Raw genomic sequence first — 26,644 nt, 5'->3', positions numbered from 1 at the left:
ACTGGACCATGGCGGGGGGGTGGTGGTCAGACACTGGAACCATGGCGGGGGGTGGGGGCGGTTAGTGGTCAGACACTGGAACCATTGCGGGGTTCGTGATCAGACACTGGATGTCTCACACTGGGTCGCATCTGAATTCAGCGCCAATTTTCAGATCATCGATGCCCCGCCTCCTTGCTCTGGTCCTGACCAATAGGGTACTGGTGTGCGGGGTGGCAGCGAATCAGCCAATCAGTGTGGAGCGGTGCCGGTATGCCCCGGATTTGAAGCCAGTATTCCCTGGAAGTGGTTCCGCGCGCGATCGGGGGATAGTGCTGTCATGGTGGATGTGTTGAGGCGTTTGTTGTTCCGGTACCGGGAGTACGTTATTAGGAATCCGGGGGCAGCCGCTCAGCTGGAGGGCTCGGTGCGGAGCGTGTCCTACATCATTGCCGGTCAGAAATACCCTTCATATACCTCCCCATCAATACCTGTCCTGAGAGCTCGGTGAGGAGCGGGTCACATATATCCTCCATGTAACCAGGAGTAACTCCCCTCTCCCATAAACACAGCTCTGAATGCCCTTCATATACGTCCCACAGCCAACTATCAGTCGTTTCATATACCACCTTCCTCCGTCGAATACCCCTCATATCACCAATACTCCTTTGTCTACCCCAGTATAAAATCTTCTGCATACGCCTCCCTCCTGCATATACTCACTGAACACGTCCCTCATACAATTCTGAGGAAGGGTCATCCAACCCGAAGCGTTAACTCTGATTTTTGTTCTTCGCAAAAGACCTGCTGAGCCTTTCCCGCAACTTCAGTTATCGACCCTGATGTACAGCATCGGCATTTAGAACATAGAACATTACAGCACAGTACAGGCCCTTCGGCCCTCAATGTTGTGCCGACCTGTCATTACCGATTTTAAACCCATCTAGATTAGATTAGATTCCCTACAGTGCCGAATGAATGAATGCATGATAGTAAATAGAACCACAGACAATCAAAACTGTTGGGAACTCAGACTTTTATTGAACAAACATAAGATGCCTTTTTCTAACTTTAAAATTCTAACCTTGAAAGTAACAAGACTAATACCTTCTGAATTATGCAAGATCACTCCAATCTCATTAAAATAGCCATTAACAGTCAAAAATAACCAGTAACATTTAGCACATGTTTAAACCATCTCTGATTTCCTGCAAAACAGTTTTTGTACAAGTGTTAAAATGTTAATGTATGCTTGAATTCTGTATGAAATGGCTGCTTTTGAGCTATTTCGGGGAATTCTATTTCATAGAACAATACAGCACAGTACAGGCCCTTCGGCCCTCTGTTGTGCCGACCAGTCATACCGATCTCAAGCCCATCTAACCTACACTATTCCATGTACGTCCATGTGCTTGTCCAATGACGACTTAAATGTACCTAAAGTTGGCGAATTTACTACCGTTGCAGGCAAAGCGTTCCATTCCCGTACTATTCTGAGTAAAGAAACTACCTCTGACATCTGTCCTATATCTTTCACTCCTCAATTTTAAAGCTATGCCCCCTCGTGCTCGCCGTCACCATCCTAGGAAAAAGGCTCTCCCTATCCACCCTATCTAACCCTCTGATTATTTTATATGTTTCAATTAAGTCACCTCCCAACCTCTTTCTCCCTAATGAAAACAGCCTGAAGTCCCTCAGCCTTTCCTCATCAGACCTTCCCTCCATACCAGGCAACATACCAGGCATCTCCTCTGCACCCTTTCCAAAGCTTCCACATCCTTCTTATAATGCGGTGACCAGAACTGTACACAATACTCCAAGTGCGGCCGCACCAGAGTTTTGTACAGCTGCAGCATAACCTCTTGGTTCCGGAACTCGATCCCTCTATTAATAAAAGCTAAAACACTGTATGCCTTCTTAACAGCCCTGTCAACCTGGGTGGCAACTTTCAAGGATCTGTGTACGTGGACACCGAGATCTCTCTGCTCATCTACACTACCAAGAATCTTTGCCTTCCGGTTACTCCTACCAAAGTGCATCACCTCACACTTGTCCGCATTAAACTCCATTTGCCACCTCTCAGCCCAGCTCTGCAGCTTATCTATGTCTCTCTGCAACCCACAGCATCCTTCGTCACTATCCACAACTCCACCGACCTTAGTGTCGTCTGCAAATTTACTAACCCATCCTTCTATGCCCCCATCCAGGTCATTTATAAAAATGACAAACAGCAGTGGACCCAACACCGACCCTTGCTGTACACCACTGGTAACTGGTCTCCAGGATGAACATTTCCCATCAACTACCACCCTCTGTCTTCTTTCAGCAAGCCAATTTCCAATCCAAACTGCTATATCTCCCACAATCTCATTCCTCCTCATTTTGTACAATAGCCTATTGTGGGGAACCTTATCGAACGCCTTGCTGAAATCCATATACACCACCTCAACCGGTTTACTCTCATCTACCTGTTTGGTCACCTTCTCAAAGAACTGAATAAGGTTTATGAGGCACGACCTTCCTTTCACAAAACCGTGCTGACTATCCCTAATCAATTTATTCTTTTCTAGATGATTATAAATCCTATTCCTTATAACGTTTTCCAACACTTTACCAACAACTGAGGTAAGGCTCACTGGTCTATAATTACCAGGGTTGTCTATACTCCCTTTCTACTTGATGTGCAGTCATTTCCCCCGTATCCATGAGAACTGTTCTTCCTAAGCCCGCCCCAATAATGAAACCTGTGAGCCCTTTTTTTAAATGGAGTGTGGGTGTTGCTGGCTAGACCAGCATTTATTGCCCATCCCTAATTGCCCCAGGGGACAGTTGAGTGTCAACCAAACTGCTGTGGGCCTGGAGTCACATGTCGGCCACACCAGGAATGGGTGGCAGTTCCATCCCTAAAGAATGTTAGTGAACAAGATGGGTTTTTGCACCAATTGTCAATGGACTCTTAATTTCACATTTTTTTTCAATCAAGTTTAAATTCCACCATCTGCTATGGCAGGCTTCGAACGCAGATCCACAGAACATTACCTGGGTCCCTGGATTAACAATCCAGTGATAATATTACGAGGCCATTGCCTCAGTCTCAAAGCAAAGTTTGTTTAAAAATTTTTGACTCTTGCTGTTGCTTATTTTATTGTGTAGGTGAATTTGTGATTTTGTGGATATAGAGGATTTGCTGTATCCCCTTCAATGTCTTCCTATACCTTTTTGGTTGCTTGTTAGCTCTGTGCGGAGTTTGTCATCAGGAGCTAGATGTACCCTTCGTATACACCCCCATACATTCCGCACCACACGATATCCACTCTGCCCCTTGATCTGGAGAGCTCTTGTGCTAAGTGTGATTTATGTAATCATCGATCAGAAAGATTCTCCACCTTGTCAAAAAACCCTCCCAAATGAGACATGACCTCACTAGTTTAGTAATAGGGGGAGGATTGGTGTTCTCCCCCTGCCCTGCCTGCAGCCTCCGGTTTTGCAGCAGGTTAGGTGAGTGAGGGTATGTCCCCTCCCAATCTGCTTCACCCACAATCCTGTTTTTAATAGTTCTGCTCATAATGACCTTGACATACTCTGAACAGATTTTAAAAAGCAACTTACTCTTTACAAACTTCTCAGTCTTTCTCCCTCTTTTTCTGGAAGGACCGTGCCATCCCAGTTGTAGAATTTTACATTACGGAAGGAGATCATTCAACCCATCGTGTCTATGCCAGCTCCCGTAAGAGCTACTCAGCGAAACTCATTTAACAGCCCTATATCTATAACCACATTAATTCATCACTTTCAAATATATACCCAGCTCTCTTTTGAAACTACCTATGAAATCTGCCTCCACTTCTCTCCCAGGGAACACATTCCAAATGCTAACAACTCTCTGAATAAAGATGTTTCCCCTCATCTCATCTCTGGCTATTTTGCTGACAGTCTTAAAATTGTAATCCCTAGTTATTGATATACTAACTAGTGGAAACAGAGTATCCTACTTTTCCCTGTCAAAACTGTTCATAATTTTGAACACCTTAATCTTCTCTGCTCAAAAGAGAATAAGCCCAGTTTCTCTGATCTTTACTTGTATCTAAAATTCTCTAATTTCTCGTGTCATTCTCATAAATCTCCTTTGAACTCTCTCTAGGCTTGAACATCCCTCCTTAAATAAGGTGACCAGAACTGAGCAAAATACTCCAAATGTGGTTTGACCAATGGTTTGTCGTGGTGTACCCTCGCAGCCAGTGTCAACACATTTTGCCCTTCCGTACAAAACTGTCTTCACTTATAGGATTCATATTGCTCTGTTTCATTCCTATACATGTGTTCATCCAGGTGCTTCCTGAATGCTACTGTTGTGTCTGCTTCCACGACCACTTCTGGCAGTGTGCTCCAGCGCTTGCCACCCTGTGTGTGTAAAACTTGCCTCGCACATCTCATTCAAACATCCCCCCCCTTGCATCTTGAACCTGTGTCCCCTAGTAATTGATCTCTCCATCCTGGGAAAAAGCCACATGCTTTCCATTGCTTTCCTTGATATTCACAATCTTATAAACTTATAAATGGGGGGTAGGGGCAGTTAGTGGTCAGACACTGAAACCATCACCTTCTATCAGGTCGCTGCCCCCCCCCCCCCCCCCCCCCCCCCCCCCCCCCCCCCCGGTCTCTTGCATTTCAGTGAAAGAAAGCAAACCGATTCATCCAACTTTTCTCAATGGCTAAAATCTCTATCTAACCCCTCGCAGAAATTTCCTGGACCTCTCTGAACACGGCATTAGTCCCAGGGGACGGGAAGGATTATAAATGACACTGTTGTTAAAGAAAGGCTATCCCAGGAAACTGCAGACCATAAAGCTTGATGTGAGTAGTGGGAAAACTGGTGGAGGCCATAATATGGAGTTAGATAAACATACACTGAAAGAAAAACAGTTGACATGGCTTTGACAAGGGTAGATCAAGTCTGACAAATTGAGTTCTTTGACAAAGTGACACAGGTGAGGGATGAGAGTAGTGCTGTGGATGTTGTCTATTTGGACTTTCAGAAAGCATTTGCAATGGTGCCACATGGAGGTTAGTTAGCAAATTCAGAATGTTTGAGATTGATAGACCTTGGAAGCATGGATCAGAAGTTGCTTGTAAGAGCTTTGACATCTTTGCTGATCACTTCAACATCTCAGCCATTTCCTCTTTCACTGCTTTCAAAATGGATACGGAAGTGGTCAAGTGATAGGAAATTGAAAGGAATGGACTGGAAGAAAGTTTGTTGTGGAGTTCCCCAAATGAGTAAATTTCCCTGTGAAGAAAGGTGAAGTGGGCTAGGCCTGTATTCTGTTGAGTTTATTCACGGTTGAGGGGGGAATTGCCTGGACAAATGTGGAAAGGATGTTTCCTTTAGTGGGAGAAGCTAGAGCTAGAATGAGAGGTCATAGTTTAAAAATAAGGGTAGCCCGTTTGAGGCAGGAAACAATTTCTTTGGTTGAGTGTCTGGAATTCTCTTCCTCAGAAGGTACTGGATACAGAATCATTAATTAAGGCAGAGGTTCTTGATATTCATGATTATCAAAAGATTCTCAGGGATATGTAGGATTGAGGTTAAAATCAGATCAGTCAAGATTTTATTGAATAGCAGAACAGGCTCAAGGGCTGAATGGCCTACTCTTGTTCCTTGGTCTGTTCATATGAAATGAACACACAAAGAAAAATATAGCACAGGAACAGGCCCTTCAGCCCTCCAAGCCTACATCGATCCAGATCCTCCATCTCAACCTGTCGCCTATTTTCCAAGAATGTGTATCCCTCTGCTCCCTGCCCGTTCATGTATCTGTCTAGATACATCTTAAACGATGCTATCATGCCCGCCTGTACCACCTCTGCTGGCAACGCATTCCAGGCACCCACCACCGTCTGCATAAAGAACTTTCCACACATATCTCCCTTAAACTTTTCCCCTCTCACCTTGAAATTGTGGCCCCCTAGTAATCGAGTCCCCCACTCTAGGGAAAAAGCTTCTTGCTATCTACCCTGTCCATACACCTCATGATTTTGTAGACCTCAATCAGATTCCTCCCCTCCACCTCTGTCTTTCTAATGTAAATAATCCTAATCTACTCAACCTCTCTTCATAGCTGGCACCCTCCATACCAGGCAACATCCTGGTGAAACTCCTCTGCACCCTGTCCAAAGCATCCACATCCTTTTGGTAATGTGGTGACCGGAACTGTACGCAGTATTAAAAATATGTTGGAACCAAAGTCCTATACAACTGTAATATGACCTGCCAACTCTTGTACTCAGTACACTGTCCAATGAATGAAAGCATGCCATATGCCTTCTTGACCACTCTATCCACCTGCGTTGCCACCTTCAGGGTACCATGGACCTGAACACCCAGATTTCTCTGCGCATCAATTTTTCCCAGGGCTTTTTCCATTTACAACATAGTTCTCTCTTAAATTGGGTCTTCCAAAATGCATCACCTTGCATTTGCCTAGACTGAACTCCATCTGCCATTTCTCCAACCAACTCTCTAATCTATCCATGTTCTGCTGCATTCTCCAACAGTTCCCTTCACTATCTGCTACTCCGCCAAACTTAATGTCATCTGTAAACTTGTTAATCAGACCATCTATACCTTCCTCCAGATCATTTATGTATATCACAAACAAGAGTGGTCCCAACACGCATCCCTGTGGAACACCACTGGTTACAGTTCTCCATTTTTGAGAAACTCCCTTCCACTACAACGCTCCATCTCCTGTTGCCCAGCCAGTTCTCTATCCATCTAGCTAGTCCACCCTGGACCCCATGCAACTTCTCTTTCTCCATCAGGCTACTATGGAGAACCTTATCATACGCCTTACTGAAGTCGATTTATATGACATCTACAGCCCTTCCCTCATCTATCAACTTTGTCACTTCTTCAAAGAATTCGATCAAGTTGGTAAGACATGACCTTCCTTGCACGAAACCATGCTGCCTATCACTAATAAGCCCATTTTCTTCTAAATGTAAATAGATCCTATCTCTCAGTATCTTCCCCAGCAGCTTCCCCACCACTGACATCAGGTTCACAAGTCTGTAATTACCTGGATTATCCTTGCTAACCCTTCTTAAACAAGGGGACAACATTAGCAATTCTCCAGTCCTCCACGACTTCACCCATGTTCAAGGATGCTGCAGAGATATCTGTTAAGGCCTCAGCTATCTCCTCTCTTCCTTCCCGCAGCAATCTGGGATAGATTTCATCTGGACCTGGGGACTTGTCCACCCTGATGCCTTTTAGAACACCGAACACTTCCCCCCCCTTCTTACGCCGACTTGACCTAGAGTAATCAAACATCCATCCCTAACTTCAACATGCCTGCCTAACTTCAACATCCATCCTGTCCGTCGTCTCGGTGAATACCGACGCAAAGTGCTCATTAAGAATCTCACTCATTTTCTCTGACTCCTCGCATAACTTCCCTCTTTTGTCTTTGAGTGGACCAACCCTTTCTCTGTTTATCCTCTTGCTCCTTATGTACGAATAAAAGGCTTTGGAATTTTCATTAACCCTGTTTGCTAAAGATATTTCATGACCCCATTTAGCCCTCTTAATTCCTCGTTTCAGATTGGTCCGACTTTCCCGATATTCTTCCAAAGCTTCGTCTGTTTTCAGTCACCTAGACCTTCTGTATGCTTCCTTTTTCCTCTTTGCTAGTCTCGCAATTTCACCTGTCATCCATGGTTCCCTAATCTTGCCCTTTGTATCCCTTATTTTCACATGTCCTGGACTCAAACAGCTGCTCCCAATCCACATTCCCCATCTTGTGTCGAATTTTGCTATAGTTGGCCTTCCCCCAATTTAGCATTCTTCCTTTAAGACGACTCTCGTCTTTGTCCATGAGTATTCTGAAACTTACGGAATTGTGATCACTATTCCCAAAGTAATCCCTTACTGAAACTTCAACCACCTGGCCAGGCTCATTCCCCAACACCAGGTCCAGTATGGCCCCTTCCTGAGTTGGACTATTTACATACTGCTCCATAAAACACTCCTGGATGCTCCTTACAAATTCTGCTCCATCTAAACCCCAACACTATGTGCATCCCAATCAATGTTTTGAAAATTAAGATCTCCCATCATCACCACCCTGTTGCTCCTACATCTTTCCATAATCTGTCTACGTATTTGTACCTCTATCTCACTCTCGCTGTTGGGAGGCCTATGGTACAGCCCCAACATTGTTACCGCACTCTTCCTATTTGTGAGCTCTGCTCATATTGCCTCACTGCTTGAGTCCTCCACAGTGCCCTCCTTCAGCATAGCTGTGATATCCTCTTTGACCAGTCATGTAAATCCTCCTCCCTCTCTATCCCGCCTGAAGCATTTATATCCTGGGATATTTAGTTGCCAGTCTTGCCCTTCCCTCAAGCAAGCCTCAGTAATAGCAATGACTTCATCCTCCTAGGTACTAATCCAAGCCCTAAATTCATCTGCCTTACCTACTACACTTCTCGCATTAAAACAAATGCACCTCAGACCAGCTGCCCCTTTGCGTTCATCATCTGCTGTCTGCCTACTCTTCCCCTTAGTCTCACTGACTTTATTATCTAGATGCTTATAGGCTTTAGTTACTACCTCCTTACTGTCCACTTACCTCCTCATTTGGTTCCCATACCCCGCCATGTTACTTTAAACCCTCCCCAACAGTGTTCGCAAAAGCACCCCAGTAGGACATTGGTTCCAGTCCTGCCTAGATGTAGACCATCCGATTTGTAATAGTCACACCTCCCCCAGAACCAGTCCTAATGTCCCAAAAATCTGAACCCCTCCCTCCTGCACCATCTCTCAAGCCACTCATTTATCCTACCTATTCTTTCATTTCTACTCTGACTTGCATGTAGCACTGGTAGCAATCCTGAGATTTCTACATCTGAGGTCCTACATTTTAAACTTGGCTCCTAACTCCCTAAATTCTGCTTGCAGGACCTCATCCCATTTATTACCTGTATCATTTGTGCCTATATGTACCACGACAGCTGGCTGTTTACCCTCCTCCTTCAGAATGTCCTGCAGCCGATATGAGACACCCCAACCCATGCATCTGGGAGGCAACATACCATTTGGGAGTCTTGTTTTCGACGACAGAACAGCCTATGTACTCCCCTTACAATTGAACCCCCTGTGACTATTGCTGTTCCATTCTTTTTCCCACCCTTCTGTACAGCAGAGTCAGCCACTGTGCCATGAACCTGGCTACTGCTGCCTTCCCCTGGTGAGCCATCTCCCCCAACAGTATCCAAAACGGTGTACCTGTTTTGGAGGGAGATGACCGCAGGGGGCACATGCACTGCCTCCTTGCTTTTTCTCTGCCTAACCACCTAATCTGTGGTTTGTCCAATTTGCTAAATGTGCTGTCCACAACCTCTTCAACATTGCAGATGCTCCAAAGTGAGTCCATCTGCAGCTCCAGTGCCATCATGTGTCTAACAAGAGCTGCAGCTGGACACACCTCCTGCACGTGTAGGCATCAGGGACATCAGCCACGTCCCTGAGCTCCCACATTGAGCAAGAGGAGCATAACACGGGTCTGGGATCTCCTGCCGTTTTTACTCTTAAGCTTAACTTAGTCCCACTACAATATCAAATAATAAATAAACGAAATGAAAAATTTATTACCAATCACTACTTAACAGCACGCGATTTAAAAAAAAAGAAAAACAAAAACCTTCTCAACACACCACGGTTTTCTTTCGGAAAGAGGAGGAGGGTGGTGGGAGACACTACACGTGTCGTGAGACACGAAATTTGGAAGAATTGTAAACTGAGAGGAGGATACTATAGAACTGCAAAAAGACATGGAAAAGTTGGTGAAGTGGGTGAATAGGTGAGATATGAATGTCAATGCAGAGAGTATGAAGAAATGTAATTTGGTTGGAAGAACGTGGAGAGACAGGATAAAATAAAGGCTCTGATATGGAAGGATAGACGGCTGAGACAGTGGTTTATAAAGCATACAGCCTTCTGGATTTTATTAATGCAGAAAGTACAAGGAGATAAATCGAGAAAACCATTCCTGTTAATAGGAAGGTTGGAGAACTGGAAGGTGATCAGCAAGAGAAGCAATGATGACATGAGGGAAAACAATGTCGATTAGGAAAGGCAAATGGAATGTAGGCCTTTGTGTCAAAGTGAGTGAAATATTAAAATAGGGCAGTCTTGCTAAAATTGCATGAGTCAAACTTCAAATTGTATGCTTCAAACTTCTGGCTAAGGTGGATGAGGGTAAAGCGGTTGATGTGGTGTATATGGATTTCAATAAAGCATTTGATAATGTTCCCAAGGTAGGCTATTGCATAAAATACAGAGTCATGGGATTGAGGGTGATTTAGTGGTTTGGATCAAAAATTGGCTAGTTGAAAGAAGACAGAGGGTGGTGGTTGATGGGACATGTTCATCCTGCAGTGCAGTTACCAGTGATGTACCGCAAGGATCTGTTCTGGGGCCACTGCTGTTTGTCATTTTTAAAAATGACCTGGATGATGGGTTAGTAAATTTGCAGATGACACTCAGGTCGGTGGAGTTGTGGATTGTGCAGAAGGATGTTGCAGATTACAGAGGGACATAGATAAGCTGCAGAGATCAGCTGAGAGGTGGCAAATGGAGCTTAATGTGGAAAAGTGTGAGGTGATTCATTTTGGAAGGAGTAACAGGAATACAGAGTAATGGGCTAATGGTAAGATTCTTGGTAGTGTGGATGAGCAGAGAAATCTCAGTGCCCATGTACATAGGTCCCTGAAAGTTGCCACCCAGGTTGATAGGGTTGCTAAGAAGGTGTACAGTGTGAGTGATAATGGGAACTGCAGATGCTGGAGAATCCAAGATAATAAAATGTGAGGCTGGATGAACACAGCAGGTCCAGCAGCATCTCAGGAGCACAAAAGCTGACGTTTCGGGCCTAGACCCTTCATCAGAGAGGGGGATGGGGTGAGGGTTCTGGAATAAATAGGGAGAGAGGGGGAGGCGGACCAAAGATGGGGAGAGAAAAGAAGATAGGTGAAGAGGACAGTATAGGTGGGGAGGTGGGGAGGTAGGGAGGGGATAGGTCAGTCCAGGGAAGACGGACAGGTCAAGGAGGTGGAATGAGGTTAGTAGGTAGGAGATGGAGGTGCGGCTTGGGGTGGGAGGAAGGGATGGGTGAGAGGAAGAACAAGTTAGGGAGGCAGAGACAGGTTGGACTGGTTTTGGGATGCAGTGGGTGGAGGGGAAGAGCTGGGCTGGTTGTGTGTTAGGTTTTATTGGGCGAGGGATTGAGTTTTGGAGCCATGAGGTCATGTTGCAGCCGTACAAAACTCTGGTGCAGCCACACTTGGAGTACTGTGTACAATTCTGGTCGCCGCATTATAGGAAGGATGTGGAAGAATTAGAAAGGGTGCAGATGAGATTTACCAGGATGTTGCCTGGTATGGAGGGACGGTTTTATGAGGAAAAGCTGAGGGACTGAGAGAGGCTGTTTTCATTAGAGAGAAGAGGTTAATAGGTGACCTAATAGAGACATACAAGATAATCAGAGGATTAGATAGGGTGGACAGTGAGAGCTTTTCTCCTCAGGTGGAGATGGCAAGCACGAGGGGACATAGCTTGAAATTGAGAGATGATAGATATAGGACAGATGTCAGAGGTAGGCTTTTTACTCAGAGTAGTAAGGGCGTGGAATGTAGACTCGCCACGTTTAAGGTCATTTAAATGGTCATTGGATAAACATATGGGTAATAATGGAATAGTGTAGGTTAGATGGACCTCAGTTTAGTTTCACAGGTCAGCACAACATCGAGGCCCGAAGGGCCAGTACTTTGCTTTAGTGTTCTATGTTCTGAAGGAATACTCTGAACAGTTTTTGGCCCTTTAAGGAAATATATGCTAGCATTGGCGGCAGACCAGACAAGGTTCACCAGGCTGATACTGGATTTGGAATGATTTTTTTGTATGGTCGGTTGAGCTTCACTCAGTGAAGTTTGGAAGAGTGAGAGGAGACCTTAATGAAACACAAAATTCTTAAGGGGGCCGTTGTGGAAGAATGTAGAATCAGAGAGCATAGTCTCAAAGAAGGGGGTTTCCCATGTAAGACAAGAGTTAGAACATAGTACAGTACAGGCCCTTCGGCCCATGATGTTGTGCCGAACTTTTACCCTAATCCTAAGGTCTTTCTAACCTCCACCCCTATCTTATACTATCATCCATATCCATATGAGGCGGAATTTTTTTCTGAGTGTCATGATTCTGGCATTCTTCACTGTGGAGGTTGGGTCGTTCACTGTATTCAAGGCTGAGATAGAACATTTCTAATCAGTCAGGGAATCAAAGGTTATGGGGTAAAGCAGAAAGTGAAGTTGAGGATTATTAGATGAACTATGACCTCCATGAAAGGTGGAGAGGACTCAAGGAGCTGAATGACCTACTGCTCCATCATCCTGGCTAGCTCGGGAAAGGGGACATCCTCGCGAGGATGAAGGAGGAAATTTATGCATGAAGCTGGAGCATGAGAGTGAGGTTTTTAATGAACCCTTGCATTGGTATTCACCATAGAGAATATTCACATGAGAGAAATATTGATATTCTGGGGCATGTCATTATAATAAAGGAAGTGGTGTGGCGTGTTTTAAAAAACATTAAGGTAGACAAGTCCCCAGGATCTGTGAAGTTCCATCCCAGAATGCTGCGGGAGGCAGGTAAGGAAATTGCTGGAGCCTTGTACAAAATGTTATATCCTGTTCAGTATAAGAAGAGGTCCCAGAGGATTAAAGAATAGCCAACATTGTTCCTTTGTTTGAGAAGGGCCTCAGCAATAATCTGAGAAGCTACAGGCCAGTGACCTTTACTTCACTGTTTGGGAAATTATTGGTGAAGTTTCTTCGGCATAGGATTTATTCACATTTGGAAAAATATGGACTTATTGGCAATAGGCAGTGTAGTTTTGCAGAGGGAAGTTGGTGTCTCTCGAGCTTAATTGAGTTTTTTGAGGAAGTGTCAAAGATGATTGATGAGGGCAGGGCATTAGATGTGGTCCACATGGGTAGAAAGTAGCAGTGGAAGGATGATTTTCTGACTGGAGGTCTGTAACCAGTGGTGTTCTGCAGCCACGAGTTTTGGGACCCCTGTTGTTTGTAATATATATATGAACAGTTTGGAGGAGAATGCAGGTGGCCTGATTAGCAAATTTTCAGATGACACAAAATTGGGGGAGTTGCAGATAGTGAGGAGGATTGCCAGAGAAGACAGCAGGATATAGATAGGCTCAGACCTGGATAGAGAAATGGCAAATGGAGTTTAACCCAGACAAGTGCAAAGTGAAGATCCAATGCAGGAGAGAAGTATCCAGTAATTGGCTGAACCTTTACTAGATCAATTTTTATAGAGGGAATTAGGCATTCAGGTCCACAGTTGCCTGAAAGTAGCAAAGCAAGTAGATAAGATGGTTGAGAACGCTTATGGCATGCATGTCTGGCACAGAGTATAAAAATTGGCAAATAGTGCAGCTGTATAGAACTTCAGTTAGGCCACATTTGGAATATTGTGTACAATTCTGAATGCCGTACTACAAGAAGAATGTGAAGGCTTTGGAGTGTGTACAGAAACAGTTTACCAGGATGTTACCAGTTTTGGAAGGCAATAGTCATGAGGAGAGATTAGACAAACTTGAGATAACAAGGTTTAGAACTGGATGAACAAAGCAGGCCAAGTAGCATCGTAGGAGCAGGAAAGCTGACGTTTCGGGCCTGGACTTTGTTTTCACTTGGATGACAAAGGATGAGGGCAACCTGATTGAAGTTTACAAAATGATAACAGACAGATAGTCAGAGTCATTTTTCCCAGGATAGAAATGTCAATTACTAGGGTAAGGTGAAAGGGGATAAGTTTAAAGGAGATATGAGAGGCAAGTTTATTATACAGTGAGTGGTAAGTGCCTGGAATGTGCTGCCAGAGGAGGTGGTTGAGGTGGAAATAATAATAACATTTAAGCATCTTGACAGACATCTGAATAGGCAGGGAATAAAGAGATACAGACTGCAGAGAGACAAAAGGTTTTGAATTAGAAAAGCATTATGCCTTGGAGCAGTCTTGCTAGGCTGAAGGGCTTGTTCCCTTGCTGTACTGTTCTTTGTTTTATTGTTCTTTGTACACCTCAACCATTCACTGTATAATGTACTGCCTGAGATTGTAGTGGATGTAGGATTAAATGAACCATTAAAATGGGAATTGGAGGGTTATCTGAAAGAGAAGAATGAACAAGGTTACAGAGAGAAGACTGGAGAATGACATGAGGTGGGATGCTCTGGGACAGGATGAGATATTTACTACGAGCCATATGGTCTCTTGCATTGTAACCAGTCTCTGATCATTAGCTGTCATTCTTCTGCCTTTAAGGGACTTGGCAAAGTTACTTCCTTTTTCCTTGTCTGCTTCTCTCAGCTCTTGAAAACCTCTTTATCTTTTGTGGCAGTTTCACTATCTGGTTCTTTATCAATTTGAAGCCTTCTACACTTTTTGACAACATTGTAAATCCCTTTTAACTCTTTAGCTACCATTGTGTCATTTTAGTTGCAGTGCTTTCTGGAAGTTAATTAATATTTGTTGAGAATTACTCATGATTTTTAAAAATGTTTGCAAAATTTGATTATTCACTATCATTTTATAACTGAATCTCCCCAACATTAATCAGCCAGCAACCTCTCTGAAGCCCCCCCCTCAAACTGACTTTGTTTCAGTTTAAGATCCCAGTTTCAAACTTCGCATTGTCACTTTCAAACATAATATGAAATTCAGTCAGATTCTGAGCCCCCTTTCCTATATGTTCCTGTTTGAGTGCACAATTCTATATCTCAATTCCCTGCTCTCCCTTGATGTGAATTTTGATCTTACCTTGGCAGGTGAGAGCCAGGAAAAATCATTGAGTTCAGTCATTGGCAGGATTGAAGTAACAGAGTCTCTCCTCTCTCTTACAGGGCGGTTTGCAGATTCCCACGAATTCTCTGAGCTTGGTATGTATAAAGGAGTGGAACCTCGGACATGGGTGTAGAGGAGTGCAGTATTTACAGTAGCATGAAGAAATTAATTCCAGTCCTTAGAAACATCACAACGAAACTATACTAATACTGAGGACGGTCTGCTAGTCACAGACAGAAGGAGTGTCCAAGTATCAAATGCAGAAGCAAAATCTGAAATTGCGCTTTTCTGAAGAAGAGTCACTGGACCTGAAACATTAACTCTGCTTTCTCTCCATAGGTGCTGTCAGACCTGCTGAGTTTTTCCAGCAATTTCTGATTTTGTTTCTGAGTTCCAGCATCCATGGTTCTTTTTTTTTGTTAATAACAATACAGTCTGCTGATCACGGACAAAAAAGGTATAAAGATATTGAGTGCAATCTGCTGTTCACAGGCAGAAGTAGTGTATAGATATTGAGCACAGTCTGCTGATTACAGGCAGACAGTGAACAGCTGCTGAGGACAGTCTGCTGATCTTTACACGAGGTGAGCCCGTATTGAGAATAGTTTGTTGAACACAGACAAACAGGGTATACAGATGCTGAGGACAGTCTGCTGAACTCAGACAAATAGTATGTAGGTACTGAGGGCATTCTGCTGATGACAAGCAGACAAGGTGTTCCTGAACTATGAACAATCTGCTAAACTCGGCTAGGTGTGGTGCCTTTTTCTTGAGTACAGTCTGCTCACCTACGGACAGGTCTGTAGGTAGTTTGTGCAGTCTGCTGATCACAGACAGCAAGGTGCACAGGTATCGAGGACAGCCTGCTGATCACAGAGCAGGTGCCTGTGACTGGGCATTAATTTCTGACAATTCCTGAACCCTGCTTAACACACACTGGACTCTTGGACAAAGGGCTGCATGAGAGATTCAAGTGTACAGACTCAAGTAGTCCTTGAGTTAGTATGACTTAATGTCTGTGATTTTCCAGACCCTGACCACTAGTGAGAAGGGTTGAGGTGCACTGTTTGTGGTTCTTTCTGTGAAGGAACTGGTGTGGAGTGAGAAAAAGGTGGTTGGGAAGCTGACCTGAAAACAGGTGGAAAGATTATAGTGCGGTTTTGTATGGCAGTGTTCTCAGACCACTAGCTTGTTCACATTGAAAAGTGTACAGGGCAGAATCTGCAGATCACATCATTGAAGTGGGCATGGAATGGTTGTTTATCAGTTCGGTTTCTGCTTGTTGAGAGATTCAGCTGTTCTATCTGGTGTCATGATTTCACATGGGTTTCTCTCCATTTGACAGTGTACTCTGCTTCCAACTTGTTGGTGCTGGTGAATGATGGAATCCTCAGGAAAGGCATTGCTCCAACACTGCTGGTGGTAAGTACTGCTTCAGGAGGGAAGTTTTGACCACTGACATGCAGAACAAAAGCCAATACATAAACCATAGCTAACATTAAAAATGTCCTGACATTTATCATTTAAACACTGGCTGTCTCTCACCCAGGTATCTTATATTCTGTTTATTAACGACACTAAACATCCCTGTTAGATTCAAGTTTGTAAGTCATTCCCAGGTGACTGGTATTCTGTATGTACACCCCCAAAGCCTTTCAATTAGATTCCAATCTGTAACTCACTACTGGGTATTTCTTTCTGTATATTTAAACATGTGAATTCCTCTGTTAGATATACACAAAATAGTGCAGATGCTGGAATTGTAAAACAAACACTGGAGTAACTCAGTAAGTCTGACAGTATCGTTGCGGAGCAAAACAGAGGCAACATTTTCAGTCCACTATGATTCATCAAAACTGAAAGGGGTTGGAAAATAGTGGTTTTCATACATTTGATTGAAACAACAGAGAAGTGAGGGGACTATATGATGCGTAGCCCAGTCCAAAAGACAAAAAGTTTGTTAATTGTGATGGAAGAGAAATAGACATGTAAAGTGATTGTAGATTAGGGTGTGAAAATGGGTAAATGTGGACTGACTGCCATGAGCAAAGTAAACAAGGCACAAACAAGATAGGGCATTGGGACATGGAGGTTAAAGAATGTAGAAAAATGGAAGACAAATGTCATGAGATCAGAGATAACAAGGTGTAGAGCTGGATGAACACAGCAGACCAAGCAGCATCAGAGGAGCAGGAAAGCTAATGTTTCAGTTCTGGGCCCTTCTTCAGAAATTTCTGAAGAAGGGTCCAGACCCAAAACATCCTCTGCTGCTTGGCCTGCTGTGTTCATCCATTTCTACATCATGTTATCTCAGATTCTCCAGCATCAGCAGTTCCTATTATCTCTGCCATGAGATCAGGCTCTGAAGTGTTGGAAATCAATATTGAGTCCGTAAGTTTGTAAAGAGCTCAAGCAAAAAATGAAGTGGTGTTCCTTGAGCTTGTGTTTTTCTTCGTTGATACGTGGCAGCAGACCCAGGATAGAAATGTTAGCATGAGAGCAACTGGATGGTCAGGGTCATTCCTGCACATGTCACAGACATGTTTCACACATTGCTCATGCAGCTTGTATTTGGTCTCATCAAAGGAAACTGTGAAGTGAGCAGCAAATGCAGCAGACTAGATTGAAAGAAGTACAAGTGAAATGCTGCTTCACTTGGAGTTGTGTTTGGGACCTTGGACAGTGAGGAGGGAGGAGGTGAATGGGCAAGTGTTACATATTGATTGCATGGGAAGGTGCCCTGAGGGGACTAAGGAAATGTTGGGAATGATGCAGGAGTGGACCAGAGTGTTATGGAGCGAACAGTCCCTGCAGAACACTAACAGTGGAGGGGAGGAGGAAAGTGTGTTCTGTGGCATCCAGCTGGACATGGTAGAAATAATGAAGGATGATCCTTTGAATGCTGAGACTGGTGGGTGGCAAGTGAGGACAAGAGCAACCTTGTTCTGGCTCTGGGAGAGGCAGTAAGATGTGAAGGCAGAAGCTTGGGTTATAGTTCAGATACAGCTGAAGACCCTACCAACCACAATGGAGGGAAGTTCCTGGCTGAAAGAAAAGGAGAGAATGTCAGAGGCACCCCGGTGGAATGTGATGTCATCCGAATATTTGCAACAGACAGGCTGGGAGAACAGAGTGGTGTCCTTACAGGAAACAAAGGTGTGAGGGAGTGTAATCACAGTAATAGTGGGAGTTGGTGTGTTTGTAACCAATATTGGTTGACATCCTATCCTCAAATCAAGGAAGGGAAGGAAAATGTCTAATATGGATCAAATGAACGTGACAGTAGGGTGGAAATTAAAAGCAATACTGATGAATGTTTTCAAATCTGAAAGAGGGCAGCAGGTGGCACCTGTGACATTATCAATGAATTGGAGAAAGAGTTCCGAGTGCATTGCAACAACGAATAGCCCACAAAGAGACTCATGTGGATAACAATGGCTTTGGATGTTGTCCTTTTGGAGAAAGTAAATGAGATAGTAAAAAATGCAGATGCTGGAGAATCTGAGATAACGCGGTGTACAGTTGGATGAACACAGCAGGCCGAGCAGGAAGGCTGACGTTTTGGGCCTAGACCCTTCTTCAGAAATGAAATTTTTGAAGAAGGGTCTAGGCCCGAAATGTCAGCCTTCCTGCTCCTCTGATGTGGCCTGCTGTGTTCATCCAGCTCTACGCCTTGTTATCGAAGTTAAATGAGACATTGTTCAAGGTGAAAATGAGTTCAGTTAGGTGAAGGAGGATGGTGGTGGATGAGGACTGATCAGGCCTCTTTTTAAGGAAGAAACAGAGAGCTTTCAGACTATCTTTATGGGGATGGGTGTGAAGAGGTGACTAGAGCCAGAAAATCAAAAACTGTGGAACTGATGTAAATTCTCAGTAGGATTAGAAATGTGTAAGAGGGTAGAGACTGAACAAGGGGAACTGAATCAAGTCACGTTGGGAAGAAATGAGTTCAGTGAGACAGCAACAAGCTGAAACGATGGGTCATCTTGGGCAATCACATTTATGGATTTTGGGAAAGTTGTAGCAGTGGGCTGTGTGGAAACTGCAGTGAAGATATCTGCAGAGGAGACGAAGTCAGTCACAGCCCTGGAAACAACAGTTTGATGTTCAATGGTGGGGTCATGGTTGTGGGGGTGAGGGGAATAGGAGGATGTGTCTGAGAGTTGGTGCTCAGCCTCAGCCAGGTAGAGATTGACATGTCTGACCACAACAGCATCATCCTAGTGAGCAGGTTGGAGACCAAGATAGGGTTTGCCCTTGAGGGAACAACGTATTAAGAGGAAAAGAAGTTACAGTTGGAGAAGGAAGCACAGAAATGAAGGTGGGTATGTCATTCACCATTTCTTATTGAAGAGGTAATTGCAGGGAAGAGGCAAGAAGGAAGGGCACAAGTGTAGGAGACAGGTGAAAGGGTCTGTGTATTGGAGAGAGGACTCCCAGCCAAAGAATGGAATTTGAAATAGGTTTATTGTCACGTATTCATATGAGTAAAATGAAAAGCTTACAAGTCACCACTTAGGGCACCATCTTAGGTACAAAGATACCTAGGTATGGAACCGTGGTACAAAGCAGAAAAATAGAAAAAACAAAGTTAACAGTTCAACACCACAGTCCATAAGTGCCTGGACATGCTGGGCTCATACTCCTCAAAAGAGCTCAACCTCGCCCCTGCCACTGGCCCGGGCTGTTGATCTCACCACCTTGCAGACTGCTGCTGCCTCGACCAGAAAAACCCTTTTCCTTCTCCTGCTGCTGCCTCAAGCTGCCTGCTGCCACCCCCGCTGCCTCAGGCTGCTTGCTCCCACTCTTATCACCAGCTGCCTCGAGATGCCTGGTGTTCATGAACAGGGATTGTGTCTGTCTGTGTCTGCACCAACTGGTTTTCAGGGATTGTGTCTCTGTCTGCACTGACTGGTGTTCAGGGACTACATCTGTGTCTGCACTGACTGGTGTTCAGGGACAGGGACTGTGTCTGTGCCTGCACTGATGGGTGTTTGGGGACTGTGTATGTCTGTGTCTGCACTGAAAGATATTCAGGTGCTGTGTTTATGTACACTCACTGCTGCTTTTTTCACCCCAGTCTGACACTCAACGGCGGTTGATGACGTGGTTGACAGTTTTGGAACATTTGGAAGTTTTCACTGAGATGTGCTCGGCCAAGTTTTGGGGTGAAAAGTGTCGATGGCTGGTGATTATCCTCATCCAGTTAGCTAAGTAAGAGTACAGCACTGAAATTCACTCGTTCCTTGTCTGCTGTCCCTACCGCCAGCTCATTTTCCAACACTTATATACATAAAACTGGCACATTGCTGGACCAGCTGTGGTTGATCTCCTGGCCCTTTTGCCTCTGTGATCTAACATGCTGCTCTGAACAGGTCCCATCCCAGCATTCAGTTCCCATGTGCTCCTGCTCCTTCTACCTCACGCTCCCTTTCCCAGACGCAATGTTCTCCCCTCAACCTGCTCGGGTGAAAAAAGGAAACCCCCTCCCAAATGTTACCTTCCTTAATTGGGAACAAAAGTAAAGTTGCGAGAAAAGCTCAGCAGGTCTGGCAGCATCTGTGGAGGAAAAAACAGTTAATATTTCGGGTCTGGCGACCCTTCCTCAGAACTGTTCTGAGGAAGGGTCACCGGACCCGAAATGTTAACTCTGTTTTCTCCTCCACAGATGCTGCCAGACCTGCTGAGCTGCTCCAGCAACTTTGCTTTTGTTCTTGATTTACAGCATCCGCAGTTCTTTTGCTTTTTACCTTCCTTAATTGACTGCCACAGAGATTTGATCTTCTTTTCAGCACAAGTTATACCTTGCTAATGAAAATGTAGTTACTTGATGTCAGTTACCACTCTTCAACAGCCAGTAGAAGGTTATTTTGAGTACAAGGAAGGGGAATTTTATTCTTGGCCAGCTCTGAGAGAAATTATGGAGATGTGTTGTAAAGCATATACATCGGTGCAAAGTTAAGAGGGAATGTCTGGCACAAAATAAAGGTGGCAAAGTTCTACAGTCCTTGTGTGTGGTTTTCAAATGAAGCAGCAGTTGCTTAATTGATGTTTTATATTCTGTCGTAGCAAATATTTGAACTCAGAGCGTCAGTTGTTATGGTGTGAAAGGACGCCATTCAGTCCATTGTGTCTGCATCAATTCTGAGCATTTTGACTTGCTGGTAATTTCTTGCTTGTACCCCATAAACATGCATGTTCTGAATTAATTCGTCATCTAGTGCCCTCTTGAATGTCTCAACTGAACATGTCTCAATGTTTGTATGTGGCAGTGGCTGTGGAAACTGGAAGTGAATGTGTCAATATGTTACTAGGCATGTGCAGACCCTTAGAGTGACTGTATGGCCACATCTCAAAGAGAATGTCATCCTCCATTACATTACCAGGTAGTGCATTTCAGACTCTAATGACTGACTGTGAAAAAACAATTTTTCTCACCTTGCATTTGCTTCTTTTGCAAAGCACTTTAAGTCTGTAACCTCTGGTTTTCAATCCTTTTCTGACCAGGAATGTTTCTCCCGCTCTTCTCTGTCCAGACCTCCGATGATTTCAATCAAATCATATGATCATTCAGTAATGAAGAGGCCCTTTGGCCCATCATATCTCTACCACCAAAAATATACTACCTACATTGGTCCTACTTTGCTGCACTAGGCCCATAGCCTTGAATGTGATGACATTTCAGGTGCTTATCCAAGCACTTTTTAAAGTTTCTGATGTTTCCCATCTCAACTACCCTCCCAGGCAGTGCATTCCAGACCCCACCACTCTCTGGATGAAAAGACCTTTCGTCATCCCCTCAAAACCATTAACTTGAAAATTATATCCCCTTGTATTGACCCTTCAACTAAGGGTAACCATTACTTTCGCTTCACCCGGTCCATTCCCCTCAATCTTGTACACCTCAATCCAGTCTCCCCTCAACCTTTTCTTCTCCAAAGAGAACATCCAGCCTCTCTCGTAGCTGAAGTGCTCAATCCCAGGCAACATCCTGGTGAATCTCCTCTGCACCCCGTCCAGTGGAATCACGTCCTTCCTATGGTGTAGTGACCAGAACTGCACACAGTACTGCAGCTGTGGCCTAACCAAAATTCTGTACAGCTCTAATGCAATCATCCTGCTCTTATAATCAATGCCTCAACTGTAAAGTACAGTGTCTCACATGCCATCCCTATAAACAAACAAACAAAGAAACCTACAGCACAGGAACAGGCCCTTCGGCCCTCCAAGCCTGCACCGATCAAGATCCTCTGTCCAACCTGTCATCTATTTTCTAACGGTCTGTGTCCATTTGCTCCCTGCCCATCCATGTACCTGTCCATTTCTGGTTGCAACAGCAGCGCGAGCGGGAGCTTGGAGCAGGAGCCTGCCGGGAAGTCACTGTGAGTCACTGTTTTTGAATAATTAAAAAGCTTACCTCGTGAATAGGCGGAGGTACGCTGAGCAGGAGCTGACACGGGACTGGTGAGTGAGTGAGGTAATATATTTGTGTGGTTGCGTTACCCGAAACACTACCCGGGTAGTGTCTCCCACCCATCCTCCTCCTCCAACCAAAAAAAAGGTTGTGCGTGCCTGATTGGTAAGGTAACAAGTTTATTTTTTATTCTTTATTTTTTAAGTCTTGGGAATTTAGAATAATGGGAATGGAGGTCAGGGCAGTTGAATGTTCCTCCTGCAGAATGTGGGAGGTAAGGGTCACCACTAGTGTCCCTGCTGACTACATCTGCGGGAAATGCACCCAACTCCAGCTCCTTGAAAACCGCGTTAGGGAACTGGAGCTGGATGAACTTCGGATCATTCGGGAGGCAGAGGGGGTTATTGAGAGGAGTTACAGGGAGGTAGTCACTCCTCAAGTAAAGGAAAAAGGCAGATGGGTTATGGTCAGGGGACGGAAAGGGAACCGGCAGGCAGTGCAGGGATCCCCTGTGGCCATTCCCCTCAACAATAAGTATACCGTTTTGGATACTGTTGTGGGGGGGGGGGTCTTACCAGATGAAAGCAGTGGGGCACAGGTCTCTGGCACAGAGTCTGTCCCTGCTGCTCAGAAGGGAAGGGGGAAGAGGAGCAGAGCATTAGTCATTGGGGACTCCATAGTTAGGGTCCAGATAGGAAGTTCTGTGGGGAAGAGAGAGACGGACGGTTGGTGTGTTGCCTGCCAGGTGCCAGGGTGCGTGATGTCTCTGATCGTGTTTTTGGGATCCTGAAGGGGGAGCGGGATCAGCCCCAAGTCGTGGTCCACATTGGCACCATCAACATAGGTAGGAAGAGAGATGGGGATTTAAGGCAGAAATTCAGGGAGCTAGGATGGAAGCTGAGAGCTAGGACGAACAAAGTTGTTGTCTCTGGCTTGTTGCCCGTGCCATGTGCTAGTGTGGCGAGGAATAGGGAGAGAGAGGAGTTGAACATGTGACTACAGGGATGGTGCAGGAGGGAGCGTTTTAGATTCTTGGATAATTGGGGCTCTTTCTGGGGTAGGTGGGACCTCTACAAGCAAGATGGTCTTCACCTGAACCAGAGGGGTACTGATATCCTGGGGGGGAAATTTGCTAAGGCTATTCGGGTGGGTTTAAACTAATTCAGCAGGGGGATGGGCACCAAAATTGTAGTTCGAGTATAGAAAAGGTTGAGAGTAGGGTGGTCCAAAATAAAGTTTTAGGGAAGCAAGATGGTACTGGCAAGCAAGAAGTTGGTTTGAAGTGTGTCTACTTCAATGCCAGGAGCGTCCGGAATCAGGTGCGTGAACTTGCAGCATGGGTTGGTACCTGGGACTTCGATGTTGTGGCCATTTTGGAGACATGGATAGAGCAGGGACAGGAATGGTTGTTGCAGGTTCTGGGATTTAGATGTTTCAGTAAGAACAGAGAAGATGGTAAAAGGGGCGGAGGTGTGGCATTGTTGGTCAGGGACAGTATTACAGTTGCAGAAAAGATGTTTGGGGACTCGTCAACTGAGGTAGTATGGGCTGAGGTTAGAAACAGGAAAGGAGAGGTCACCCTGTTGTGAGTTTTCTATAGGCCTCTGAATAGTTCCAGAGATGTAGAGGAAAGGATAGCAAAGATGACTCTCGATAGGAGTGAGAGAGACAAAGTAGTTGTCATGGGGGACTTCAACTTTCCAAATATTGACTGAGAACACTATGGTTCGATAACTACAGATGGGTCAGTTTTTGTCCAGTGTGTGCAGGAGGGCTTCCTGAAACAGTATGTAGATAGGCCAACAAGGGGCGAAGCCATATTAGATTTAGTACTGGGTAATGAGCCTGGCCACATGTTAGATTTGGAGGTAGGTGACCAATTTGGTGATAGCAATCACAATTCTGTTATGTTTACTTTAGTGATGGAAAGGGATAGGTGTATACCACTGGGCAAAAGTTATAGCTGAGGGAGAGGCAATTATGATGAGATGAGGCAAGATTTAGGGAGCATAGGATGGGGAAGGAAACTGCAGGGGATGGGCACATTAGAAATGTGGAGGTTATTCAAGGAAAAGCTCCTGTAAGATAAGTATGTACCTGTCAGGCAGGGAGGAAGCTGTAGAGTGCGGGAGCCGTGGTTTACAAAGGAGCTGGAATCTCTGGTCAAGAGGAAGAAGGCTTATGTTAGGATGAGATGTTTAGGCTAAGTTAGGGCACTTGTGGGCTACGAGGTAGCCAGGAAAGACCTAAAGAGAGAGCTCAGAAGAGCCAGGAGAAGACATGAGAAGTTGTTGGCGGATAGGATCAGGGTAAACCCTAAGGCTTTCTATAGGTATTTAAGGAATAAAAGAATGACAAAAGTAAGATTAGGCCCAATCAGGGATGGTAGTGGTAAGTTGTGTGTGGAGTCAGATGAGATAGGGGAAATGCTAAATGAATATTTTACAACAGTATTCACTCTAGAAAACGACAATGTTGTCGAGGAGAATACTGAGATACAGGCTACTAGACTAGGTGGGATTGAGGTTCACAAGGAAGAGGTATTAGAAATCCTACAGAGTGTGAAGATAGATAAGTCCCCTGGGTAGGATGGGATTTATCCTAGGATCCTCTGGGAAGCCAGGGAGGAGATTGCCCAGCCTTTGGCATTGATCTTTAACTCATCATTGTCTACAGGAATAGTGCCAGATGACTGGAGGACAGCAAATGTGGTTCCCCTGTTCAAGAAGGGGAGTAGAGACAACCCTGGTAATTATAGACCAGTGAGCCTTACCTCAGTTGTTGGTAAAGTGTTGGAAAAGATTATAAGGGATAGGATTTATAATCATCTAGAAAAGAATAAATTGATTAGCGATAGTCAGCACGGTTTTGTGAAGGGAAGGTCGTGCCTCACAAACCTTATTGAGTTCTTTGAGAAGGTGACCAAACAGGTAGATGAGAGTAAACCGGTTGATGTGGTGTATATTGATTTCAGCAAGGCGTTCGATAAGGTTCCCCACAATAGGCTATTGTATAAAATGCGGAGGAATGGAATTGTGGGAGATATAGCAGTTTGGACTGGAAATTGGCTTGCTGAAAGAAGACAGAGGGTGGTAGTTGATGGGAAATGTTCATCCTGGAGACCAGTTACTAGTGGTGTACCGCAAGGGTTGGTGTTGGGTCCACTGCTGTTTGTCATTTTTAAAAATGACCTGGATGAGGGCGTAGAAGGATGGGTTAGTAAATTTGCAGACGACACTAAGGTCGGTAGTGTTGTGGATAGTGATGAAGGATGCTGTAGGTTGCAGAGAGATATAGATAAGCTGCAGAGCTGGGCTGAGAGGTGGCAAAAGGAGTTTAATGCAGACAAGTGTGAGGTGATGCACTTTGGTAGGAGTAACTAGAAGGCAAAGTTCAGAGCTAATGGTAAGATTCTTAGTAGTGTAGATGAGCAGAGAGATCTCTGTGTCCATGTACACAGATCCTTAAAAGTTGCCATCCAGGTTGACAGGGCTGTTGAGAAGGCATACAGTGTTTTAGCTTTTCTTAATAGAGGGATCGAGTTCCGGAACCAAGAGGTTATGGTGTAGCTGTACAAAACTCTGGTGCGGCTGCACTTGGAGTATTGCTTACAGTTCTGGTCACTGCATTATAAGAAGGATGTGGAAGCTTTGGAAAGGGTGCAGAGGAGATTTACTAGGATGTTGCCTGGTATGGAGGGAAGGTCTTATGAGGAAAGGCTGAGGGACTTGTGGCTGTTTTCATTAGAGAGAAGTTGTTTGAGAGGTGACTTAATTGAAGCATATAAAATAATCAGAGGGTTAGATAGGGTGGATAGGGAGAGCCTTTTTCCTAGGATGGTGACGGCGAGCACGAGGGGGCATAGCTTTAAATTGAGGGGTGAAAGACATAGGACAGATGTCAGAGGTGGTTTCTTTACTCAGAGAGTAGTAAGGGAATGGAACGCTTTGCCTGCAATGGTAGTAAATTCGCCAACTTTAGGTACATTTAAGTCGTCATTGGATAAGCATATGGACGTAGATGGAATAGTGTAGGTTAGATGGGCTTGAGATCGGTATGACAGGTCGGCACAACATAGAGGGCCGAAGGGCCTGTACTGTGCTGTTATTGTTCTATGAAATAGAGTTCCCCGAAATAGCTCAAAAGCAGCCATTTCATACAGAATTCAAGCATACATTAACATTTTAACACTTGTACAAGAACTGTTTTGCAGGAAATCAGAGATGGTTTAAACATGTGCTAAGTGTTACCAGTTATTGTTGAGTGTTAATGGCTATTTTAATGAGATTGGAGTGATCTTGCATAATTCAGAAGGTATTAGTCTTGTTACT

The 26,644-nt window shown here is 44.6% G+C and overlaps 1 protein-coding gene across 2 annotated transcripts in view; it reads left to right on the top strand.

The window, feature by feature from the left end:
- Positions 1–293: 293 nt before the first annotated feature.
- The window catches only part of pex16 (peroxisomal biogenesis factor 16), a 47,573-nt gene continuing 21,222 nt past the window's right edge, over positions 294–26,644 (top strand). For both annotated transcript variants that reach the window (XM_048546111.2, XM_048546110.2), the window contains exons 1-4: positions 294–434; positions 14,959–14,994; positions 16,245–16,321; positions 19,980–20,113. In XM_048546111.2, coding sequence (XP_048402068.1) covers positions 320–434; positions 14,959–14,994; positions 16,245–16,321; positions 19,980–20,113 — 362 coding nt within the window. In that variant the 5' untranslated portion in view covers positions 294–319. The remainder of the gene's footprint in view (positions 435–14,958; positions 14,995–16,244; positions 16,322–19,979; positions 20,114–26,644) is intronic.

The sequence above is a fragment of the Stegostoma tigrinum genome, chromosome 17 (genome assembly GCF_030684315.1).
Source record: "Stegostoma tigrinum isolate sSteTig4 chromosome 17, sSteTig4.hap1, whole genome shotgun sequence".
Lineage (NCBI taxonomy): Eukaryota > Metazoa > Chordata > Chondrichthyes > Orectolobiformes > Stegostomatidae > Stegostoma > Stegostoma tigrinum.
This window is presented reverse-complemented; position numbering and strand designations above follow the sequence as displayed.